The sequence below is a fragment of the Thunnus albacares genome, chromosome 16 (genome assembly GCF_914725855.1).
Source record: "Thunnus albacares chromosome 16, fThuAlb1.1, whole genome shotgun sequence".
Lineage (NCBI taxonomy): Eukaryota > Metazoa > Chordata > Actinopteri > Scombriformes > Scombridae > Thunnus > Thunnus albacares.
Genome location: NC_058121.1, coordinates 29,510,516 through 29,534,731, shown reverse-complemented (window position 1 = coordinate 29,534,731; position 24,216 = coordinate 29,510,516). Strand labels below are relative to the sequence as shown.

Below are 24,216 nucleotides of genomic sequence, written 5' to 3'. Positions count from 1 at the left end.
CTCCCACTTGGCAGGTTCATTAAAGTTTTAATGCTGAGCTCCTGAACTCCAGTCTTCCTCAGTTCTTCCTTCATATATTGTCTTTATTGATCATACTTAGTATAATCTATGTTTGCATGTATAATAGTCTCCTCAACCAGCTGGAAATAATATGTTCATATATCGGTATCAACCGGCCACAATGAGTTGTAAATATCAGCATATCGGATATCGGCAAAAAATCTGATATGGTGCATCACTAGATTAAACTGATACAGTCGACACAGCAGCAGTCACACATTTCTATGATTGAACCACAAACACTCAATCAATCAATCAATCAATTTTTTTTTATATAGCGCCATATCACAGAAGCACAGTAACACACTGACTGAGAACACAGGGTTTTATAGATCACAGTAACTAAATGAAGCTTTATCAGCTCCTCATCTTATGACTGGAACATGTGAGAGCGGGAGACACTTCTCCTCCTCCTCCTCCTCCTCCTCCTCCTCCTCCTCTTCGTCTCTCTCAGACAGTTTACTGTGGTCATAAAGTTGAAGCAGTTTGTATTTACAGCTGTGGAAACGTCCCCCAGTGATTCGCTCATAAACAGACTGATGGACTGAGCAGCAGCTTCCTCCACACATAGTTTACTGTTGGACTCCTCCTCCTCTTCCTCCTCTTCCTCCTCTTTCATCCTTCCTTTCTGTCTTTAATCTACTTTCAGTGTCTTTTATATAGATTTTATTTCTTCTTCTGTGTAAAGAGTCGTTGAGTACATTGAAAAGCACTTTATAAATACAATGATTGTCATATTTCTCTTCCTTGCTCTCATTATTTCCATCCTTTCTTTCTTGATCCTGATATTTCCCCCATAAATATATAAAAATATATTTTAAAGCAAAAGAATATGATTATATTTCATTAATGTTTCTTTGATTCAGAGAAAACTACAGTGTTGGATCATTATAGAGAAATGATTAAATAATTGATTGAAAACATCAGTTTATCTCTTCTGCTCTTTATTTCTTAACGAGGACAGATCGTTAATAAAAATCTGTCATTTCTCTGATGAGTCCAAACTTAAAGACGTCTGTTCAGAGTTCAGACTGAGTTTGTATCAGGATGAAACACTGCAGGAGATTAAAGTTCAGCAGTGTTACATTTATTTTAAAAGCTTCTCTCTTCCTGTGACTGAGGAGCTGATGATTCGCTCCACCGGCTCGCGGCGACACATCATTTAAAATCTGCTGCGTCTCAGATTGTTATCGGCTTTGAACTTGACCTCCTCACCGACACAGAGCACCGACTCAGCAGCTCTGTGACGGACCAATAAAAACCCACCGGAGTCACTTACAGCTGTCACATGACACAACACCAACAGATGGCTCAGCGCCGAGATACACGAGCTGCTGCCGCTCAGAGCTTCATAAACTTTATTTCATATTGATTTTAGTCCAGCAGAACAAATAAACAATGACTTCCTGTTTCTTTGGAGCATTTTGAAGTCTAGTAACGTCCCTCACATTTATCCTCCTTCCTGTACGATGTGTGGACTTCCTGTCCGTCTCCAGGTCCGAGTGATGGTCCGGATCTGTTCGGTCAACAGCGGCGAGTCGTCCGAGTCCATGTCCTTCATCAAAGTGGACGGCAGGAAGAAGCAGCTCAGCCTCAGCGAGACGTCGGCCGGCGGAGTCCAGAGGAGATCCTCCACCTCCGCCCCCAAGACCTTCACCTTCGACGCCGTCTTCTCACAAGACGCCTCACAGGTGAGACGAGACGTCCTTCATATGACAGAGAGGAGGAACAGACGTTTCACTTTTATCACCTGATTCACATGATGTACCATCCATCAAGGATAAATATCAAGTAAAAAAACTTTTTGTTAGTAAATTCTGACTGAACATTGATAGAATCAGCTGATCTGAGTCTCCTTCTGTTATTACTGTGTTCTCAATAATGAGCTTTAATGAGCAGCAGTGAGCTTTGCCCTGAGTTTTACCTCTCAGGTTCCACACAGGCTGTCCTACCTTATTGGTAAAGGTGCAGTGATACAACAAAAACTGAAACTATGATGAAAAATGTTTGTCGAAGATCCTTTTTTCTCAACAAAACAAGCCTAAAACTAGATAAAAACGTTTGAAAATATGAATTATGACCAAATTTTTGACATTTTTCATCAAAAAATGAGACCGGAAGCAGCAACAAAGCAGCTGACAAACTGCAAACATGCAGACACACATTTAGATCAGATAAGATAAACTTTATTGACCACAAAGGGAAATTTGTCTGGGACTGTGAGAGCATGCAGCCATCAGACAAACCTCTAGTAGAACAGATCATACAAAGATAAGAAGGTAAAAGATTCACTAAACTCATAAATTAAATACATAAATGAACACGACGACAGGCAGCAGAGAGATATCGTACATGTACCCAGTAAAAAGTGCTTCATCATGATGACAAGACTAAAAAATGTATAAGAAATGCAATAAAATACAAAAGCTAATGTAGATTATCGAGTTAACTTCACTGTCAGTTCCAGGATTAATGTCAGCAGTCGTAGATCTGAATCTTCTCTCTAGATGTTCACTGAAGAAATGTCAACACATTATCTCCTCTCAACATGAACACAGGCAGACAAATGCAAATGAATCCCGACTTCTCCTGAAAATAACAACATATGACACGTAGTGACTCAGATAAAAGCCTCCAAATAAAGACTGAAAACTGAGGAAAAGACATCAGAAACGATCAATAGCTCATACAGATCAATCACTTCTCCAATCTGAGATCAACAGAACACGTTTAGAAATGTGACGTTTGATCTTTTCATCACAGAGGAAACACCTCTGCAGCATTTTGTTTTTCCCCGAGAGACCAATGACAGCAGGAGATGCAGATCTATGTGTGTGTGTGTGTGTGTGTGTGTGTGTCTATGTGTGTGTGTGTGTGTGTGTGTGTGTGTGTGTGTGTGTTTGTGTGTGTGTTTGTGTGTGTCTATGTGTGTGTCTATGTGTGTGTGTGTGTGTGTGTGTGTGTGTGTGTGTGTGTGTGCGTGTGTGTGTGTGTGTGTGTGTGTGTGTGTGTGTGTGTTTGTGTGTGTGTGTGTGTGTGTTTGTGTGTGTGTGTCATGTAGTTATCTGTCAGAGTTGAGGTGATGCAATGCTGCAGACCTCTGCTGCGGCGGGGAAACGTCAGCGAGATGCAGACTGAAGCAGCAGATGGAAACAGTTGGATTTATAAAAAATGACACAGGTTGAGAGAAGTGAAACGGACTCCTGCAGCGTTCACACTGTTCACGATAAATCACACTTACAGTCGTCATCAGTTCACATTCAGACTCTCTCTGACAAAGTCCTGCTGTATCATACGGTGTTACACACAGCATCATGTAGCGTTGTGCAACGTTAGATTAACAATCTCAGATTAACGTAATGTTATGTAACCAACATAAACTAAAGTTTTGGATCATAGATGTAAAGTTTTATCGTTAATTATGTTCTTCAGCATCATAAACCATCATGAACAAATACACATAGTGTGTGTAAGGTGACCGTGCTCTAACGTGATTGGTCGATACTAACTGGATCTCCCTCCTGATAGGCTGAGGTGTGCTCGGGGACGGTGGCGGAGGTCATCCAGTCAGTGGTGAACGGAGCTGACGGCTGCATCTTCTGCTTCGGACACGCTAACCTTGGTAACCTAGCAACTCACACCACATTCATCAATGTTGTGTTTATTTTGTGTTTTTCTGACAAGTCACACTACCGCTGCCTTGACTCCGCCCTCTCCAGGTAAGACATACACCATGATTGGCCGAGACTGCTCCACCCAGAGTCTGGGCGTGGCTCCGACCGCCATCTCCTGGCTGTTTAAGGTGATCGAGGAGCGGAGGGAGAAGGCCGGAGCTCGATTCTCCGTCAGAGTGTCGGCCGTAGAGATCTCCGGCCGGGAGGAGACGCTGACCGACCTCCTGGCTGAACTCTCCTCCTCCTCGGCGGGGGGCCATCAGGAGGCCCCGGGCCCCGCCGTGTCCCTGCGAGAAGACCCCGTCTGTGGCTCCCAGGTAGGCGCTATAGATAGGAAGCCGCGTCGAGCTGGGCAGGAAGTCAGACACAGAAACAGCATTGAGCATCCGGTCGATTTTCAAAATAAAACACCCCGTGCAGACTCCTGGTCGTATATCAACAATAAACACAATTAAAACAGATGAATAAAGAAACCATTTAACTACGTAGCCTAATTAACCACAGAAGAAGATCAAGGAAAATGACCAAATCAACGAAAGTTGAGCAAGTTAACAAAATTAAAGCACTTTATCAGCTTTGACTAGGCTGCTGTAATTACTGTAGTAGGAGTGCAACTGACTTTAAACGGCGGAAGGCTTCCCCGCAGTGAAGACGCTCCGCCTCTGACACGCTCCCGCTGGAATCCCGGGGTCACACGTCGTCTAAAACATCCTCTGTTGGATGGATTTCAAAATATCACATCAGGATGTTTAGAGAGATAATAAAAGATAATTTAGGGATTTATGGACACTGGAATAAAATCAGAGTTTACCTTAAAGCTCTAAAAACATTAAACCTTTAATCGTCGGTTTAGTTTTTATGACTTGTATCCAGACAGGGATTAAAGTAAATTAAAGTTGGACGTTTGAATATTCTGTCTGCATTTTTCGGAGCAGATGACATCATCGGGTCACCTTGACGAGTTTCCTTCCTCTCTTCATCGTCTCCTCCTCACTGCTCCTCTCTGACCTCGTCTTCACCCCCGGAGACTTCATCGCTGTCCACAACCGTCCAATTAGTCCTGACCTTCCTCCTTCTTCTCCTTATTCAGTCTGCTTTATCTCCCCCCGGCTCGTTCCGTCTGCCACTTTTTATCTCCTCACTTTAATTTTCTTTCTCTTTCTTTCTCCACACTTTGCTTTTCCTTCACACAGACATCCTTTTTCATCTTTATCAAACCTCATTCTGTCTTATTTTATCTCTCAGAAACTGGTTAGTCATGTAATTTTTTTCTCTAGATGAGACATCTTCATAATCTCACCTGCAGAATAATGTTTCTTCTGCTTTATTCCAGCAGAGATTCTGTAAGAAAACTGAAGAAAACCAGTTTAAATATCAGCAGAAGTGTTTTTTTTCTCTTCTATCTTGTATTATATGATTTATATCTTGTTTTCTTCTCTGTTCTTTCTGCTCTTCCTGTTTTCTCGTTATCTTTCTCTCTCCATCAGCTTCAGAACCAGACGGAGCTGCGGGCGACCAGCGCCGAGCGAGCTGCCTTCTTCCTGGATGCCGCGTTGGCAGCGAGGAGGAGCAGCCGAACGCCGAGCGACCAGGAGGCCCGGAAGAACTCGCACTTCCTGTTCACTCTGCACCTCAACCAGGACAGACTGGACAAGAGCAACAAGGCGGCAAGTCAGTGTTATAACAACGATCAGACGTTATTTACATCACTAAATATTGTGATTTTGGGGGTTTTGTTTTGTCAGTTTGGACATTTTACTCACCAGTTTCATCGCTGAGATCCATGACGTGACACCAGCAGATATTTTCCAAGCGTCCTGCTGAGTCGGGTCGATCGCGGCAGCAGAGAACCACATGTGAGCCGGTTCTGACCCACAGAGAGTAAACTGACTCAGCTGCGCTTCAGTTGAGTCGACTTGAGCTCAGCGTGAGCACCCAGTATACATCTGATGATATTCTGTTATTCTTACTGCCAATAAAAACAGACGAAGCAACATCGAAACATATTCAATAATGTCTTAGATATTAAATCCAGGACCGTCAAGCTGTAACTGTTTTATTCGTATTCAGTTTATTTGTTTGTGTTGGTTTAAAATCTGTGAACAAAATGCATTTTACTGACTAACATTAGCTGCTGTTTGTAAAATGCCTGATGCCTGTTTTAAAGCATCAAAGTCAGGAGATATTCTATATTAAAAAAAGTAAAATAATAACAATAATAATAATAATGTATACATGAGCTGCACTGCTGGACTGGGTGACATGTTCCTTCATCACCATGAACACTGGTTTATTTTGACTCCATCACATTCACACATCATCATCACCAGAGCACCAAATGTGGATTCATCCACTGCTGAAAATAGTCCCCAACAAACGCAACATTTCCTCCTGTTTGTTTGATAAAAACCAGTTGTTTTAGGAAATCACTGAGACTTTTTAAAACTTTTCTTAGCTTCCCAGTGGACCCGGTTGGTGAGTTTCTGAGTTGTGTCGGCTGCTTTGACTCCAGTAAACCTGCAGTTTGAAAATGAAACTATATATTTGAGGTGTTTGATCTTCAATAAGAACCAGTAGAGGTTTGGAGCTGAGAGACACAGATGGAGTAGGGGAGGGTTGATCTTCCACAAACGTCTCCAGGTTACAACCACAGACCTGTCAACATCAGTTCAACAACACCTAATGAAGAAACAGCAGGTTGTCGACACCGACCCGCCCGACGAGAATAAAACTGACTGTTAGCAATCATGGAGCTGTGAAACCTGACAGCTCCGTTAGCGATTAGCTCCCTTTTTTTTCCCCTCTGCTATTAATTTCCAAACACATAGCTGCTAATTAGCTTCACTGGAAGCTGCCGACGTGCTCGACAAGAACATTAACAAGCAGAACGTCTACGTGAACGCCGTCTCTGCCCACGTCTGCCCGTCGCAGCAGACACATTTCCACAGTTATTAGTGTTTCATTGCTGCTGCGTCCACGGCTGGAATACATCTGCATGGCTAATGAGGCCTGAAGGTTCTGTGTCCTGCAGTGTTTACAGACCGGCGGGTATAAAAGTGAACACTCAGCCGCACTCAGCAGTTTCTAAATCTTGCTGATGTGGGCGGTTGATTGTAACCACCATCATTTCTCTGACTTAATGGAATGAAAAGGCAGTTTAAATGAGCAGATATCAGACTCAGACTGATCTTTATCTGTCAGGACTCGGGACATAAATTGGGACTTTTTTTTTTTCTCGACTTGGGCGTTATCTTGGACTTTCAAAATAATTGTCTTTGTCCCAACTTTGTCCCACCTGAAAAGGTCTTTTCAGGTGCTCCTTTCTTTACCTACAGTAGGTCTTTGGACTTCTCTGTCTTTACTCCAGAATCACTTGTCTTGACTCGGGGCTTAATTTTGGGGATTTCAAAATAAGGTCACAGACGAGTCACTGTATAAAGGTTTTTATAACTTTTTAAACTGCACTGTGGTCCTCGTCTCCGCTGACTGTGATGTCCTGTGAAAGCTTTGGACCAGGCTGGTATTATTTGTTATATTATTCAGTTCTGACCCTGTTTACTCACACAATCAGTTAATCCACCGAGCAGAATCACTGGATGGGATTGGAGCGTGAAGTCTCAGCTGCAGCTCAGAGTACACAGACCTCTTTTCATATTTAAAGAAGGCGAAGATAAATAACTCGCAGCAGATATTTCATATACTGTATGTACAAGATTAGACTTTATTCATCTCATAAAGAGAAGAAGCAGAAGCACAGTAGCTGTACTTGATAAACGACTTTCAGCACCAAATCAATTAAAATAGCCATTGTTTACTTTTTCTATCTATAAACCAATCAATGAATCGACCGGCTATTTAAGCAGCTGACCGTCTGAGCGCTAACGAGCAGATAAGCATGATGTATTGTTTGTCGTCTCTCCGTCTGTCAGTGTCCGGTCGGAGTCGTCTCCACCTCCTGGATTTGGGGAGCTGTGAGATGAACATCAGCAGGACCAGAGAGGGAGGCGGAGGTCAGTGTCTGTCTCTGTCCGCGCTGGGAAACGTCATCCTCGCCCTCGCCAACGGGGCCAAGCACGTCCCCTACAGGTACGCGCTCACCTCACACCACTCTGGGCACGTGTTAATGAAGGTCAAAGGTCACGGTTCCCCAAAACAACAGATGGGACAAAAGATCCCTGCGAGAGAAGAAGAAGAGTGAGAGGATGACGTCTGAATTTAATGTATTTTTAATGTGTTTTCAGTCGTCCCAAACGGTTGATTAGACTGATGAATAAATCACTTTGTAATGCTAATTGACATGTATATTCAGCTCTCTGGGTGTTTGTGATGCAAACGAGCTCTAACTTCATATTCAGGGCTGTATTTTTGGTATTTTGTTGGACTCAGCTCCACTGCTCTGTCTCGTTCTGGGTTTGAAGCTGTTGGTACGTTTCCATCCACCTGTTCTCTCCTATAACGCCGAGATGCAGTAGCTTCCTTGAAACCGAGTTAACAGTCAGTTCAAGTCATGTAATTTTTTATTTATATAGCCCAATATCACAGATCACAAATTAGCCTCAGGAGGCTTTACAATCTGTAGAGCAATACAGCGTCCTCTGTGCTTAAACCCTCGATTAGATTAAAGAAAAACTCCCCAAAGAAACGAGATAAAAATAAGACCAGAATACAAATATTATGCAGTAGGAATGGGCAGTCTTTACAAAACAACATGTAAAAATTTCCAGAACTACAAAACAAGAGATATAAACCAAACAACACTGACTGCAACATGCAACACTTTACTGGAAGTACAGTTCCAGTCACTTGAATAAGTGAGTCCAAACCTTTGACTGGTGTGTTTCCCAGAGAACTTTGGTTTTACATTGAAGAACAGGACAGTTGATAATACAGGACACTTCATTTAAAATACATATCCTTCCTTCCAAATCAGTGGAAGTTGTTGTCATGTTTGTATGAACCAAAAGTATCAAAAATGTGGATTTATTAATAATTCTTGGATCAGGAAGAGGCTGGATCTTGGTTAAAAAAGAAAAAGCTGAGATTGTAGTATTTAAATTCGGTATGTAATCATTAAAGCTGCTCTCCAGATCTTTCCAGAGTAAGGGTTTCATGGACATTTCACTCAATTCTGACTACAGATCACACGTGGTGAGTAGTTCAAAGTCGGGCTTCATTAATGTGAAATGATAGATCTTTTTATTCCTTTTTGCCCGTCTGTGCCCGACTGTTGCGTGGTGTAATGAATGGTTTCTGGGATCCTACGGGGGAGTTTCTCGGGCCTGTGGTGCGTCTTGCGTCTTTTTTTTTTTTAACGAGGGGTTTCTTGATGTATTATTCAGGGACAGTAAGCTCACCATGCTCCTCAGTGAATCTCTGGGCAACATCAACTGTCGAACCACCATGATCGCCCACATCTCCGACTCCCCGGCCAACTACATGGAGACGCTGACCACGGTGCAGCTGGCCTCCCGCATCCACCGCATGAGGAAGAAGAAGTCCAAGGTGCTTCGCTTCGTAGTCTCCAGATTATTGTTCACAGATTATATTTATCAGCTGAACTGAGTCGGTTTGGTGATTTATTTACCAATAAATTCCAATAAGACCACAGTTCACTTTTAATGTTCCTCATTTAAAGTCCCAGATTAGTTTTATGATAATTAAGTCCCAACAACATTAAACTTGAATATATTTTTGATGCTGTAAAGGTTCCTGTTTTGAGTTCAGTTGTCCATCCTTACTGTCTGCACATTAAAACACATAAAAGAAAACTTTAAAATGGGAATCACGTTTCATAAATATCATATGATGCTGTATTGAGGAAGCAAAACCCAAAATATTTACACATGGAAATTATTTGAAAGAAAACTGAATTAGACTGTTTTTGTTTTGTGTTTTTGAGTTTTTGTGTTGTATAAATATAAAATATGGGTAAAAAAAAAAAAAAGGCTAAACGATGGGACTCAGTGTGATGTGAGATGTCGGTAGTGATGAGACACCAGATACAGGATGTCTGGCTGAATTATGGGGACATTTGATTCAATGGAGCAGAATTGTTTTAGAAAATGATGCCTTTGGCTGGATTTGTTTTTCTCTTGAACAAGCTGATAAAAATATAGGTGACTTTTTACAGTGTTGAATTATTTTTATTATGTTTAAGCTGCTTAAGGACAAATATAAAGGGAATATTAGTACTTCTAAATGTTATTAATTAAATATTGAACCATATAGACCTTTTTCATTCTGCGGGAGTCATAAAGGTTTTAACTGATGTCTTGAGACTAGTGACAGTAAAACATTTAAATCTATAATGTAAAACTGGGCGATCATGTCAGGAAGCCACACAGTCGTAATTCAGTGAGGTTATTCTACCATGATACGACATATAATCAATACCAGTGCTCCTTCGGGGGACGGTAGCCTCTGTGGTGAGATGAGATCGTCTCTCACTTTCATTTGGCAGATTGACAGTCTGTTTTTATATTTTATAGATTGAAAAAGTCATATGGAAACACGAGTTACAAGCTCCTACATCTCATTGAAATTAATTTTATACAGCCCGCCGTGAGCACTTTTGCACAGATTGATCGCTGCGTCTCTTCAGTATGTTAATCGTGTGTCGTTTCTCTCCCATCAGCAGTACGCCTCCAGCTCATCTGGAGGGGAGAGTTCCTGCGAGGAGGGCCCGACCCGTCGACCCCCGCACCTTCGACCCTTCCACCCTCGGACGGTGGCCCTCGACCCAGACACACCTCTGCTGCTCTCCAGTGATCCCGACTACTCGTCCAGCAGCGAACACTCCTGCGACACCGTCATCTACATCGGGCCTGGAGGGACGGCCATCTCAGACCGAGAGCTGAGCGACAACGAGGGGCCTCCTTCCTTCATTCCCATCATACCCTCCCTGAACAAAAAGCGGGTCAAAGATGCGCCCAGGTCCGATGGCGATCATTTTAAGTGCAACACGTTTGCAGAGCTGCAGGAGAGACTCGACTGCATCGACGGCAGCGAGGGCCCGGCCACGTTCGGCACAGAGGGTAAAGCAGCACAAGCAGCGGCTGTCAGGACTCCCAGCGGAGCTACTAAACCCGCAGAGGCAACATCTCCACCCAAACCTGATAAGAACTCCTCCCAGAGGTTCTCAGAAAGCACAAATAAATCTCATCAGGAGCTATCCAAGTTCCCCTCAGCCAGTGGCATGGACACCTCCAAACGGACAAGTGCAGATGGGGAGAAACTTGCAGCCGCCCTCGTTCAGCCATGTGTGGTAAAGCCTTTTTCTCAGGACTCAGAGCCTGTGGTGCGGGAGAAGGTCTACCTCAAAGGGGGTGTACCCAAGCCGTCTGCCTCACCGTCCTTACCCAGGACATACAGGGCAGCAGCTCAGCCTGGGGAAGTCATACGTAGGACTCCCCCAGTCGGTATGAGTCAACAAGCACAAAGGCAAGGGCAACCGCCAGGGTCCCCTAGCAGATGCCCCGTGGAGGACAACAATCTCCGGACGGCGCTGTTAGGAAGATGCCTCGACAGGGATTTCCTCAGAACTACCATCACACTGCAGCAGCCTGTGGAGCTGAATGGGGAGGACGAGCTTGTGTTCACTGTGGTGGAGGAGCTTCCTCATGGCCTCATCCCAGACAACGGCCGACCCTCCAACATCCTCAGCTTCAACAGTGACTGCTCTCTGCAGGCTTTAGCTTCTGGCTCTCGCCCCGTCAGCATCATCAGCAGTATTAACGATGAGTATGATGCTTACACATCTCAACATGGAGCCGAAGGTGCTGATGTTGGTGCCAGCTGCCAAGAAATGTTGTTTTCCCAACATGGCAACAAGCACCCAACTGTTAGCTCATGGTCAAGTGAAGTGAGTGTGGAGTCAGCTGAAAGTGAAAGCACTCGTTCAACTGGCAGATTTTACTTGAGGGACAAAAACATGGCATCAGAGAATACATCGACACTGACGTCGCCAAGTGTATTTCATCGAGAGCCGTTTCTGCAGCAACGTGTCAAGAGCTCCCTGAATGACAGCGGTGTCTGTTTCTCAGAGCTGGACAGTGACCCCGCTACCCCAAACAAACCATCTTTTACCAAGTGCCCTCCCTTCCCTGAATCAACCAAAGCCTCACCAAAAGGCTCCAAGCTGAGAGCCAATACTCTGAACACTTCAGTGTCAGCCCACATTCCCCATCACGCCACCCATTCCAGTCTTCCCAGGAAAACCAAGCCTACCTCATCTGCAGCTGCGGGCTGCAGCAGACAGGAAGGCAGACATGATGACTTTTTGCTTCAGGGAAGCAGTCACTTTGATCCCAGAGAGGTTGAGTTTCTCTCTACAGGTAAACCACCAAGAAGTGGTGTAAACATTTCCTCCAAGAGGCCTGGAGGGAACAGTAACAGTGTACCGCGGCCACCAAAGGCACAAGTGTCATCTTCAGCTCAGAGGGTGGTTGACGGCTGTGAGAAGTCCAGCAGCAGGAGAGGAGATACTCTTATCAAGCTTCCACGACTCACACGTGGGGCTACGACTCTGGGAACTGTTTCCATTCCCCAGAGCTCCGAATCGAAATGGAGTCATGAAGCCACCTCAGCGACAGGTACCCTGAGGTTTTCATCCTTGGGAAAAAAGTCAAATGGGCAGAAAAGTAGCGTGATCTCCAAGTCTGGATCTGGAAGCATCTCTCCTCCTGCTCCACCTGCCAAACAGTCAAGCCAAGAACAAAAGACAAGGACTGCGCTATTTCCAAGTGCCTTAAAAACAAGCAGTGACACTGGAAAGTCTTCATTCCCAAAAACATCAACCTCAGAGGAAGAATTCAACAGGCTCCGCGCAGATTCATTCAGCCACAAGACATCTAGTTTAAAAACTGACCATGGCTCTGCCAGGACGTCCTCGAGTCTAAAGACACGAGGGGCCAAAACAGATTCCTCTAGGTTCTACGGGAGTCTGATGTCTCTGGAGAGATGTGACAGCCAAACTTCTGTCGGGTCCAAGCCTGTCCTGTCCCAGGAGAACAGCAGTGCTAGCTTGGGAGGTAACAACAGATCCAACAGGTCAGTGCCAAAACTTGGAGTTCCAGCCTCCACCTCAACACCTGCTTCTTCCTCCCAAGTTTCTCCTGGTGTCTTTGCAACTACATCCAAACTGCTGCAGGTAAAAGGCGGCAGCAGCTCGCGAGCTGCAGTTTCTGGTGGGTCAAAGGTTCGAACGCTGTCTACCAGCAGTTCCAAGAGCCTGAGCTCCTCTCTAAAACCTCCTGATAATGCAGCTGGACGCAACACTGGCCTACTTACAACTGGTAAATCCCCTGCTCGCCCCGCCACAGGAGTCAAGTCAGGAAGAGGCACTATCATGGGAACGAAGCAGGCCATCAGCCGGGCAGCGAACAGCCGGGTTAGCGAGCTAGCTGCCGGAAGTCAAAGGAAGCAGCTCAGCAGGGGGCTGTCAGGAAATGACAGTACTGACAGCGGGACCAGTGGTGTCAGCAGGTCGCTAATCAACACACCGATACCATCCCCTTACAGCAAGATTACCGCCCCCCGCAGGCCGCAGCGCTACAGCAGCGGGCACGGCAGCGACAACAGTAGTATCCTCAGCGGGGAGCTGCCCCCTGCCATGGGCCGCACCGCCCTGTTTTACCACAGCGGGGGAAGCAGTGGCTATGAAAGCATGATCCGAGACAGCGAGACTACCGGCAGCACCTCGTCAGCACACGACTCCATGAGCGAGAGCGGAGTGTCGTCGTCCAATAGGAGCAGAGTTTCCAAATCGCCCAAGAAGAGAGGAAATGGTGAGTCAAAGACGCAAAGATAGAAAAAGTACTGAAATGTTCTGGTGTAACAGCAGCTGCTACACAGAGTGTTGCATTCTGGGTTGTTTGTAGCATTAATGTTGCTAGGCTAGTCAGTCAGCACCACAGTGTTTGGTTAGCTCAGTTTTAACTGCAGGAGTGTAACGTGTTAATGTCCCACAGAGGAAAGAAATTCATGATAACAAGTTCAAAAAGTTTTTTTTTCCAAAAAGCCAGTGTTTGAAAATGCATACATTTAACGTTTTACTCAAGTTGATGACAGCTACACTCGTTACTGTAAGTGCAACAAAACCGTAGAGAGTAAAAAGTCAATAAAGACTCAATCAAACCACCGGTTCAACAAGCAGAAACATGTAGAAAAGTGATATTTTCAACTGCTTTGCCCGCAGTGTCCCATCCACTGCCGTTATGTTTTACACAACCACAGCGAGCTGTTTAAGGCACCACGACACGTAATCCCACACAGAAACTGAGAAACACCCATTTGATTTGTATCACTATGAAATCAGGAGATTAACAGGAGTAATTACCAATCAGGGGCACAGTGGGAGAAAGGTTTAAAAATAGGGAGACTCAAATGAAAATTGGGAGTGTTGGCAGGTATGAAAATGAGGGCTCGTCTAATATTCAGACCAATTTGGTGTTTTATTCTCAAACCATAAATCAAAGTTGATGTAACTGAACAACAATGACCGATGAAACTCCCACTTTTCACGTTTTATTACATCCTGCAGTGTTACACAGGGTGAAAGTGTTCATGACTCAACAAACAACATATCAATGATTTATTAATTATTAGAGCATTTTCAGACCTGTGTAGTTCAGTCTGGTTGAATGGTTTTCCTCCTTGGTGCAATTCATTTGTGCAGATGTGAGCACAGCAATCATACGTGGACCAAAACAACCAGGAACAGGAACACTTTACAGGAAGTGGCTCGTTAACGGTGGAGTTAACGTGCTCCGACCTCCATCCGCTAACAGCTGCTAGCAGCTAGCTGGAGGATGAATCGAGGTCTGACTTGGACTTGATGTTTGAGCAGATAAGAGCATCTTCAGGACCTTCTTCCCAGACACACCTGACCAATGAGAGGAGAGAACGTTCTCATCTGGCTTTTACTGATGCATTTTGGTTTGCTTGGTTTTTTACCAACTCATCCACTGATTCAGACCAGAACAACACAGTAGAGATTTGAAATTTCCTTTAGAGTTTTACCAGTAGTGAACTAAAGATGTAACGTTTGTGCTGAAAGGGGCACTAGAGGAAAATCTAATGGGTTCATTTATTGGGGAATGAGATCAGCACATTTCATGATGATCTGCACTATAGATTTATGTTCATGTGCACAGTTTGGCTTGATGGTGTCACTGGAGAAAAGTTCAGAGAATCTCATTAGGACTCAAACTTCAGGAACCATGAATAACTACAGATCAGCACATTTCTTTGTAATTTGGACAGTCAGTGGTTGAATTATCTGCTCTTACTATGATTGATCACCATCCTTTCACTGCTGCTGTTGAGTCAGAACATAATTGTACTTCAGTTAATTGTAGATCTACTGAGACTGACTTTGTCGCAGCAACATATCAGCATAATTTTTCTTTATTTGATTTAAAGTTTTGATTTTCTGGGCATTTAAAGTCATAAATCATGAATAAACAAAAAGCAGCAGCGGTAGACTGTGACAGTGAATCCTCAAAAGGAAAGGCTGTATTACATTTTCTTATCTTATCCGACTATTTATTGAAATGAGGTTTTATATCAGTGAAGTAAATGACAAAAGTTTACTTTTATTTGACATTCAACAGCTATTTCCGACGTGTTGATTCAGAAAGTGAAAGAGCCATAAAACCTGTCTCTCCTGGAGGCTACGAGACAGAATTAACATATTCATGGCTTTTCTCCAAAATGTGCTTTTTATCCGTCGGAGTGTGTGACGGTGACTGTTCACTACAATGTTTTCATGAATGCTGAGCACATAGGAGAGTATTACTGCTTTGGGAGCATCTATCAAAGGCACCGCATGAGTTTATCTCTCCGCTCGGCATTATCGTTAAATCTACATCCGTGCACGTTATCTGGGACGATGCGGCGGTGTATTCTGCCTCTGCGCGTTAGCTTCCGCGCAGCTGATTGTGATGCATGCGGCCGGCTCGCAGCAGGTCAGGCAGCCTGATGCATATGGAATCAGCTCTCATGTGATCTGGCTGCCATCAGTCTGAGGATCTTGGCTCATTGCTGCCTCATGAATATTTCATGAAGCCACAGCAATGCCCGGTGTACATATCCAACTCCAATTATCACCCCCCCACCCCCCACCCCGCCTCCTCATCCACTACACACCACTCCACAGCATACACACCCACGCACACTCCTCCTCAATATGTCACTATTTTCTAAGAGACACATTTGTGCAGAATGTTTTTAATAATCAGTCGTGGCTTTTTGTTTACGGTGCACACTGTTGCTTTTAATCTTTGTAGTTATGATCATCATGAAATTAATTAGTACGCCAGCTAATCTGGCAGCGAGTGTGAACGAAGTCATTAAAAATAATCAATGAAAGACAAATGAGGAGGGCGCCTCTCGGATCAGACGACGTGACACAAAAACAGGTGCTTTTCATGCAGATAAGCAATCAGAGGAAAGAGGAATGAATTTAAAAAAAGCACATCAAGGCTTCATCAAAGGTACAAAAGTTACAAAAGTCTCTACATGATAAAAACAAGATCAACACGTATCAACATCCGACCTCCTCGTTACACCTGTTATCAATAAATTAACATTAAGTCACTAGAAAAGATAAGCTGAATAAACACATGTCACCAATAACAATAAATAAAATAAGTATTTATAAATACTATGAAACAGATAATAATATAATAATACAAAACTAAGAATCAATAATCACGTTATGAATAGTAATAAAGAAAAAGTTTATGAATAAACACCATGAAACAGATAAATTAAGAAAATATGTAGCATTTACACTAATAGATTTACTTGAAACCATTTACCACTAATACCAGCGACTAATATATACTGAATACCTTCCAAAAACAATAAATAATTAAATAAATGGTCAATTAAAAAAAGACAATAAAAAAAGAAAAGAAAAATTGATTAACTGGACATTCAAAAGATAAGATGAGATGATGGTTTTAAAATCAGCAGCACAAACTGTTAAACTGACTGAGAAGATGAAGCTAATTAAAAATAATGAGCTGTGTTGGTTGTCGATGTGAGATCAATAACCTTCATCAGACTGTAGGTGGCGTTATGTCAGAGAGAGAAATCAATCACTGTCTGCTGTTGGGTATTTTTATGAATTCTACTTCCTGTTGCTTCAGGTTTCCTGCGGCGGCGTCTGATCCCGGCTCCCCTGCCGGACACCTCCTCTCTGGGCAGGAAGGTGGGGGGTCAGTGGGTGGACGTGCCCCCGCTGGGCGGCACCTTGAAGGAGCCCTTCGAGATAAAGGTGTACGAGATCGACGACGTGGAGCGCCTGCAGAGGAGGAGGGAGGTGGTGACGGGGTCAGAGGTGAGACCGGCTCCGTCTGCTCAGCTTCCTGTTCAGGAGGTTAAATACCTGCAGGTGCATCATTGTCAACTCGCTGACAGTTATTGTCATTATTTAAATACAAAAGCAAGATCACAAATCATAATTACAGAAAATTAAACATAAACAAAGTTAGACAAACCAATAACACAAACGATTACACGAACAATTACACGTGCACTACTTTAAGAATAATTCTCTGTTACAATAATCTTCTACATTCGGCCATTATGGAGACAGACCCGACAAACAGTCCAGTTAGAGGTTGAGTTACAATCAATTCAGCTTCAATTTCGATCAATTTAGCAGCTCTGCTGTGGTGTTTTTGCATTTTTACACTGAAAATTCATTCTGAATCTACTCTCTCGTCTGTGACATCACTGCTCTGGCCATATAAATGGCTGCTGAGGCTCATGGGTATTGTAGTATTTGTAGCAATTCCACAAACTCAGGGAAAATGTGAAAGTTAAGGCAAAATGTTTTTGTTTTTATCATAAATTCTTGGACTGAACTTTTTTATCTGTTAAAGGCTTATGATGAGGATGATGATGATTATGATGATGATGATGATTAATGTGCATCATCCCAGTAAAAAAAAACAAACAAACAAACAAATAAAATCTGAAAAAAGTTTTAATTTGACGGTGTTTCTCAGCGTTCTCTGTTATTTGATATCATTCTCAGAATTGGTGATCCCAGTGATCAGAGCTATCTATCTGTCTACCTATCTATCTATCTATCTATATATCTATCTATATATCTATCCCTCTCTCTATATATATATGTATATATATATAGATAGATAGATAGATAGATAGATAGATAGTATTCATTTGTATCCCTAAGACAGAGACTGATCAATTAAAGCCTGACAAAGAGAAAAAAACTTAACTAGACAATAGATGTGAATTCAGAACATCTGTCATATAAATCGGAGTATCATCTGCATATAGTGATATTTGATATCATATGGAGTCTGTTCTGACAGCAGCTTTTTGTGAACTATTAACAAATGAACTGTGCAAGTATTTTGATTTGATTGAAATGTTGAAAGATGATGGGAGCAAAGGAGAAACTCGTCTAGTCCTGTGAGTAAATAAGTCACCGTCTAGACATCACCTACCTTAAGTAAAGCCTAATGAGTAAGATCAGGTACAAGTACGAGTGGTCGGACATTACCAGACGCAGAATACATTTTTAATACTTACAGGTTGATGTGGATCAACCTGTCAACCATCAGGGTCTAATATCTTTGTGTTAATGCTTATTTTCAGATCTGTTTCTGTTCATGTAATATCTGCCAATAAATGCCTTATTTCTGAAAATAAGATTAAAATAAATCTGCTGTTGCAATACGAATATTTCAACATGTTTTCAGTAGAAACCAGATTTTCCAGTAATTTTGGACGGCTGCAAGATCAAATATTTGACAAAATACTTGAAACAAGTCGATTTTCCTCAGAAACAGGTTTGAATATTCCTGATAGACCGGCAGATTTGGACACTTCCTGTGAAAAATAAGACTTTTAAAAATTAAAATTAGAGACAAAAATCTTGATTAGGAGGTTTTGTGCAGTTTAATCAGTGAAACAGTCAGAACTAAATCAGTGCATCTCTATTCACCTTGTGACTAAACTGCATTATAATCATTCAGATTCTGAGGCAGAAATGATAAACCTGGATAATAGTCGTCCTCTCTTCAGTCCAGCCTGAGGTCAGATTATCAGGAACTGAGTTTATCACCGAGTCAGTTACAGTTTCACGTTAATTGGTTTAGATGTGAGTGACAGCGGGGGGAGGAGGAGGAGGAGGAGGAGGAGGAGGAGGGGTGCAGTGATGGATGAAGGTTTTCCCCGGCTGGTTGGTCTTCACAGCCGTCGCCTCTCTGTGTTAACGGCTCGTTAACCTTCAGCAGCCGAGCGGTGAACGGAGCGTCGAGGGAAAGAAAGACATTCATTCAGCTGGAAGGAGCTGTGATTTATTTTCAATTAGAGAGGAGATGATCTGCAATTTGTCTTTTGAGACACAGAGTTACAGATAAACCTTCATTTTCTCTCTTTCTGTTTCTTCCCAGCAGTCCTTCCATGATGTTGAAAAGGTGAGTTATATTGTTAAAATCATCTTAGTCTGTTATGAGTCTTAAAATCTTATTAAGATGTTTCTCTGCTCAGTCTGAGGAAGTAAACTCCAGTTAGTTTCAATAAAAATCTACTTTTTTCCCTAAAATATGAACATCTTTCAATAAATCCCGTCTGATTGGAAACAACAGAAATAATCACCTTCTGTGGGCGGATTTACTGGCTGGAAGTTGTTGACATTTGATATTTTGCTCAGGACCAAACAAACAGACATCATCACCTCGAGTAGAGCAACAAAATGCTCAAATACTGCCCCTCGTTAACCCTTCTTTTTGGAACAACACAGGAGTAGAAGTCTGAACATCTTATACAGACCACAGCTGGTTCTAGACACATGTTGGACATTTCAAACATTGGTGTTATTCTACATTTTTCTTATTATTATCCACTAATAACAGAGAGTCAGTGTCTACACCCTGCTGTGTCTTCATTAAGGTGTTGAACTGTCTGCGGTTGTAACTTTTTTGTCACATTTCTCTACAATTCAACCAAAATGAGAAAACAAACAGCAGTTTTTATGTAGATTTTAAAGAAAAATACACTGATTCACTAAGTAATTATTATGAAAGCTGAGTGTAGAAACCAGCACTGCCAACGACCAAAGGTTTTCCTCGTCGACTCGTCGTTGCATTTTATGATATTAATTTAATATTTAAATAAATATTTGTTGAGCATCAGAAGATGGTTTGAGTTCCAGAGAAATACAAAGCCGTAATAATGATCCTTTAACATATAAATTTTAAAAGCGCACACAGAAAGCGAGCCACCCGTTAACGACAGCGAGCAGGTTGAGTTTCCTTTTTTCAGTCCTGGGGCTCAGTTAGGCCTCTTCAATCCTCTCATCTCTCATTTTAGGAGGTTTCCCAGCAGGAAGTTGACATATTTCCAGAGGAATCTGCGCTTCTGTTATCACAGCAGACAAACTCACCGACTGAGTGATGAAATTACACCGTTGGTTGCCTCGGCCAGGTGTCGCCACGTGTCACCACTTCCTGTATCTGTTGTTTCAAATTAAATTAAATTTGATTGGGGTTTTTTTTTTTTTCTCCCTGCGACTAACCGACCAATGAAAACTTGGCCGACTGTTAGTGGGCGTCTCTGATAGCAAAGCTTCAGTCAGCAGCTTCTCATGTCGAGCTGCTCTGAGCGTCACTTTCAGCTTCGGTTCAAATGACAAACGAGTTCGTATCAGCTGCCAGTAATTAACCGTCACTCTGTGAGTCACTCGATGACAAAATGAAACTCGTCTGTTGTCGGTTTGTGTGTCTGTGACTCGACCAAAGATCATCTGTGAGAGAAGACGCTCCACTCTGTATCAATACTGTACAATCAGAGTGTTTCCTGTAGTCCCAACAACTCTGACAGAGTGAGACGTCTTCACTGTAGAGGATCACGCCACGTCAGTTTGAACTTTAGATCAATAAATTAAGATTCAGTGTTTGGATCAAGTAGTTTTTAAAAATGACTGTGTGTCAGATCTATTTCAGTTTGTCAGATACATATTAAATAAATAAATAAATAAATATTTAATCATCATTTAAGTAAAATAAAAGTTTCTGATCAGGACATCTGTTGTTGTAACGTGTGTTTGACCCAGATGAGGAGTTCTGCACCTTTAATAAACTGCAGTGTAGTTTTAAATCCTGTAAACACTTTAATAAACATGTTAAAGTTTGTAACCACTGCAGCGCTGCATCCTTGATTCTGTCCAGACTCTTAAAGAAAAGTTTTATTTCAGCCTGATGTACGTCTACAGCCTCAGTTCAGACGTTTGTCTCTGAGTTTTGTTGTAAATACACCAGATCAGGTTGAAATATAGTGTAATATTCCTTTAAAACACCTGTATTTGAAGCAGAGACTGATCCACGTCTCTGTCACCTGTTCCCGACGTCCTCAGCTGTCCTTAATCCTCTTCTCGCCGTTCGTCCTGCAGATTAAGTCTACAGCCTGCAGATTAGCGCCCATGCTAATTTTATCTGCAGCCCCTAATTAAATCCAGCAGTGGACACAGATTGAAGTCTCAGAGCAGGTTAGCAGCCCCTCGTAATCCCCCCCGATCCTTCCTCCTCCCCCCTCCTCCTCCTCCTCCCCCAACGGCCGCTCTGCAGGGTTCATCCTCACATCAGAGACGCTCCACGACTCTCAGCGGCGGGGAAATACCAGCAGGCTTCAGGTGGATTTGACTCTGTGTTCGGGGGTTTGATTGTTTCGTCCACAGGGTCTGCTCTACTTTAACGCCCGGCTGAGGATGCTGGAGAAGCGGCAGCAGCAGATCAGAGAGCTGAAGAGCAAACACGACCGGCTGAAGGTGGAGCTGGAGGAGGCCAAGAGCCGGCTGATGCTCGACCCCAGCAAGTGGAGCGGAGAGTGTGAGTACAGTGTGTTTACTGCAGGTCTCACAAACCCTGAACGCAACAGGAGGACAGAAATATTACAACAATATGCCTCAAAACAGATCTTAACTTCAGGGGAAGAGTTTTAGGGCTGATTCCTTCCTGTTCAGGGTTTTTCTGGAGCTGCTCCTCAGTATGGAGGGTCTCTGGATAGAACGAGTCATATGATTGTAAAACTGACCTGATTTAACCTCTTGACCTCTGACCTCTCCCCCCCAGAGTTCACATTATCAGCTCAGAACATTTCAAACTTCTCATCTTTGCCAAATTTTGCCCAAATAATCCTAAAGTTGCATTAAAGTAAAATTAATTTAATCTGCAGATTCATTCAGATGTCAGCTGAGCACATGACAGAATATAAAAGCCTAAATGCACTCTGGGAGTCGTAGTAACGTCTCTCCTGCACTCTTCACGTCCACGTGTCCACTTTAGGGATGTGCAGAGATCTCAGTATTTGTATTTGTATCTGTATTTGTTGAGGCAGCAAAATTATGTACCAAAGGGAAGTACAAGAGACAAGACAGAGCTGCTGTTCTATCCCTGCATCATCTCAGGTTTCAAACTGTGTAAGTTTTGCATGTTCAAGAGCCCGAATGGTCCTAACATGTATTTGTCTAAGGATGTATGTAGTAGAGATGAGCAGAGAGTAGAAAGAGGCTTAAAAGTCCTGTTTTTGTTTTTATGACACTTTTAATTTCAGAAAAGTGTTCATGAATAAACTACCTTATGAAGGAGTCTCCCAGATCAGAGACGACTGCGCTGACTACTGAGATAAAACTTTACTAAGACAGACCTCTACCTATTTATACACCCATAACACAGAGACACCACAGCCTGTAACGTGTAGGGAGGAACTTCAAAGGTGATTCTTGCTTTGCACTTTTTATTTATTGCCTATTTTTTACAACCTAACTTTGTGGAAAGGAGAAGGGGAACAACAGGTTATGGAGAGTCTCTTTAGGACCACTTTGCTTGTGTCAGTAGTTCAGCTTCATCTCTGAGGAACACCCCCAACACATAACTTTTTAAATATTCGTATGAAACCCACTATTTGTTCCTTGCTGAATAAGGTATTTGTAGCTTTTGACTTTTTATCAAACAAGCAGATATTTTCTAACAGAGACCAGTGAGTCACTTCCAAAGTCAAATCACTTCCTGTCAACATGAAACAGTCCAGTATGTTGATTTCTACACAATAAAGATCAGTGTTCACTGTGTCATCCAGATCTTCAGCCTGACTTTGGGTTCACTGGTACAGAGATGTGACAGTGTTTTGTTCCAGTTCGCTGTGGTGTAAAACACAGTTGAACAGATATAGAAGCTTCCTCGTCTCTCTCCTCACGCAGCACAAAAGGCAAACGAGTGCATTCAGCAGCTCCCGCCCTCAAACACACAGAGTGGACAAACAGTGAGTGTTTCCAGCTAAGTGCTGCCGGGGGCCGCTTTAAAAACCCTCGTCCTCTGCTGCTGAACTCCTCCATTATGGTTCTATTTCTGGATCCTCCGGAAAACAAAAGCGAACGGCTCGCGGCGCTCGAGAGCCGAGCCGGAGTGTTTGGAGAGGAGATTGTTGGAGAAAACTGCGAGAGACAAACAGCCCCGAGGGAGACGCGTTATATTTACATCTTTTTATTGTTTCTCTGTCAGAGGGACAAACTCTCAGCCTCACCTCGAAAGAAAAAGCTACGCGTCCTTTTCACAGGAAGCGCTCGACCGTGCAAAAGCCAAAGAAGAAAGAGTTGAGCTGGAGGCAGAAAGTCCAACAGATCAATAACAGTTTATTCTCCCTCAGCCAGCAGAGGAAGGACTGATTCTCAGGTTGGAGCCTCATAAATCACAGAGAGGATCTATCATCTATCTGTGTTAAAACTCATCACAAGTCATCTGCTTTTAAAACGCTCTGAAGTTACTTGAACTTTCACAGTTGAAGGTCAGATAGTCTCATTAATAAAGTTTGAAGAAGAAGTGAGACCATTTTGACTCGTCAGTATCCGAGTTTCATCCAAATGTAGCTTGAAGTTTAGTGAATATTTGTTTCCGTCTACAGCTGCTGTGTGAATATCAGCAGATAAACAGCAGGTGGCGCTAATCCTCCAGTCGGTGCCGTTAAACAGTCGCAGAAGAAGAAACACAACGAGACGACGTCATCAACAGAGCGACAGTCAAAGCTGAAATGATGGAAAACATGATGGAAATATGACGTTTCTGTTAGTTTCATGTGTTCATTAGAGGAACGTCACAGTCTCCTCATCACAGTACTAGTATTAGTACTAATACTAGTATTAGTACTAATACTAGTACTGTCAGACATGTCTTCAGTGCAGGACTTTTACTTGTACTGAAGTATTTTTATGCTGTTGTATCAATACTGAATACTTTTCCTCTGCTGCCCACTGCTTCATTTTTTTGTTTGTTTCTAAACACAATATTTTTGTTTTGTTTTGTTTTTTATAGTGGGGATTTTTTGCAGTGTAGAAGACGTCCCAGTGGTTCCCAGTTCTTCTTTTATTTTATGTGACATACAAATACATTATTCGGCTAAGTACAAATAGTGGGTTTTATACAAATATTTGTTTCATACAAATATT

General features: G+C 42.8%; 1 protein-coding gene across 10 annotated transcripts in view; it reads left to right on the top strand.

Moving 5' to 3' along the window:
* Positions 1 to 24,216, top strand: part of kif26aa (kinesin family member 26Aa) — a 69,487-nt gene that overhangs the window by 41,739 nt on the left and 3,532 nt on the right. For 3 of the 10 annotated variants that reach the window (XM_044376297.1, XM_044376301.1, XM_044376303.1), the window contains 10 exons: positions 1,557 to 1,751; positions 3,589 to 3,682; positions 3,780 to 4,051; positions 5,222 to 5,405; positions 7,664 to 7,820; positions 9,074 to 9,236; positions 10,369 to 13,519; positions 16,889 to 17,133; positions 19,175 to 19,195; positions 21,454 to 21,604. In XM_044376297.1, the coding sequence (XP_044232232.1) occupies positions 1,557 to 1,751; positions 3,589 to 3,682; positions 3,780 to 4,051; positions 5,222 to 5,405; positions 7,664 to 7,820; positions 9,074 to 9,236; positions 10,369 to 13,519; positions 16,889 to 17,133; positions 19,175 to 19,195; positions 21,454 to 21,604 (4,633 nt within the window). Of the gene's footprint in view, positions 1 to 1,556; positions 1,752 to 3,588; positions 3,683 to 3,779; positions 4,052 to 5,221; positions 5,406 to 7,663; positions 7,821 to 9,073; positions 9,237 to 10,368; positions 13,520 to 14,409; positions 15,833 to 16,888; positions 17,134 to 19,171; positions 19,196 to 21,453; positions 21,605 to 24,216 lie in introns of those variants that run through there. The other 7 variants (XM_044376307.1, XM_044376306.1, XM_044376298.1 and 4 more) reach the window with 5 other exon arrangements.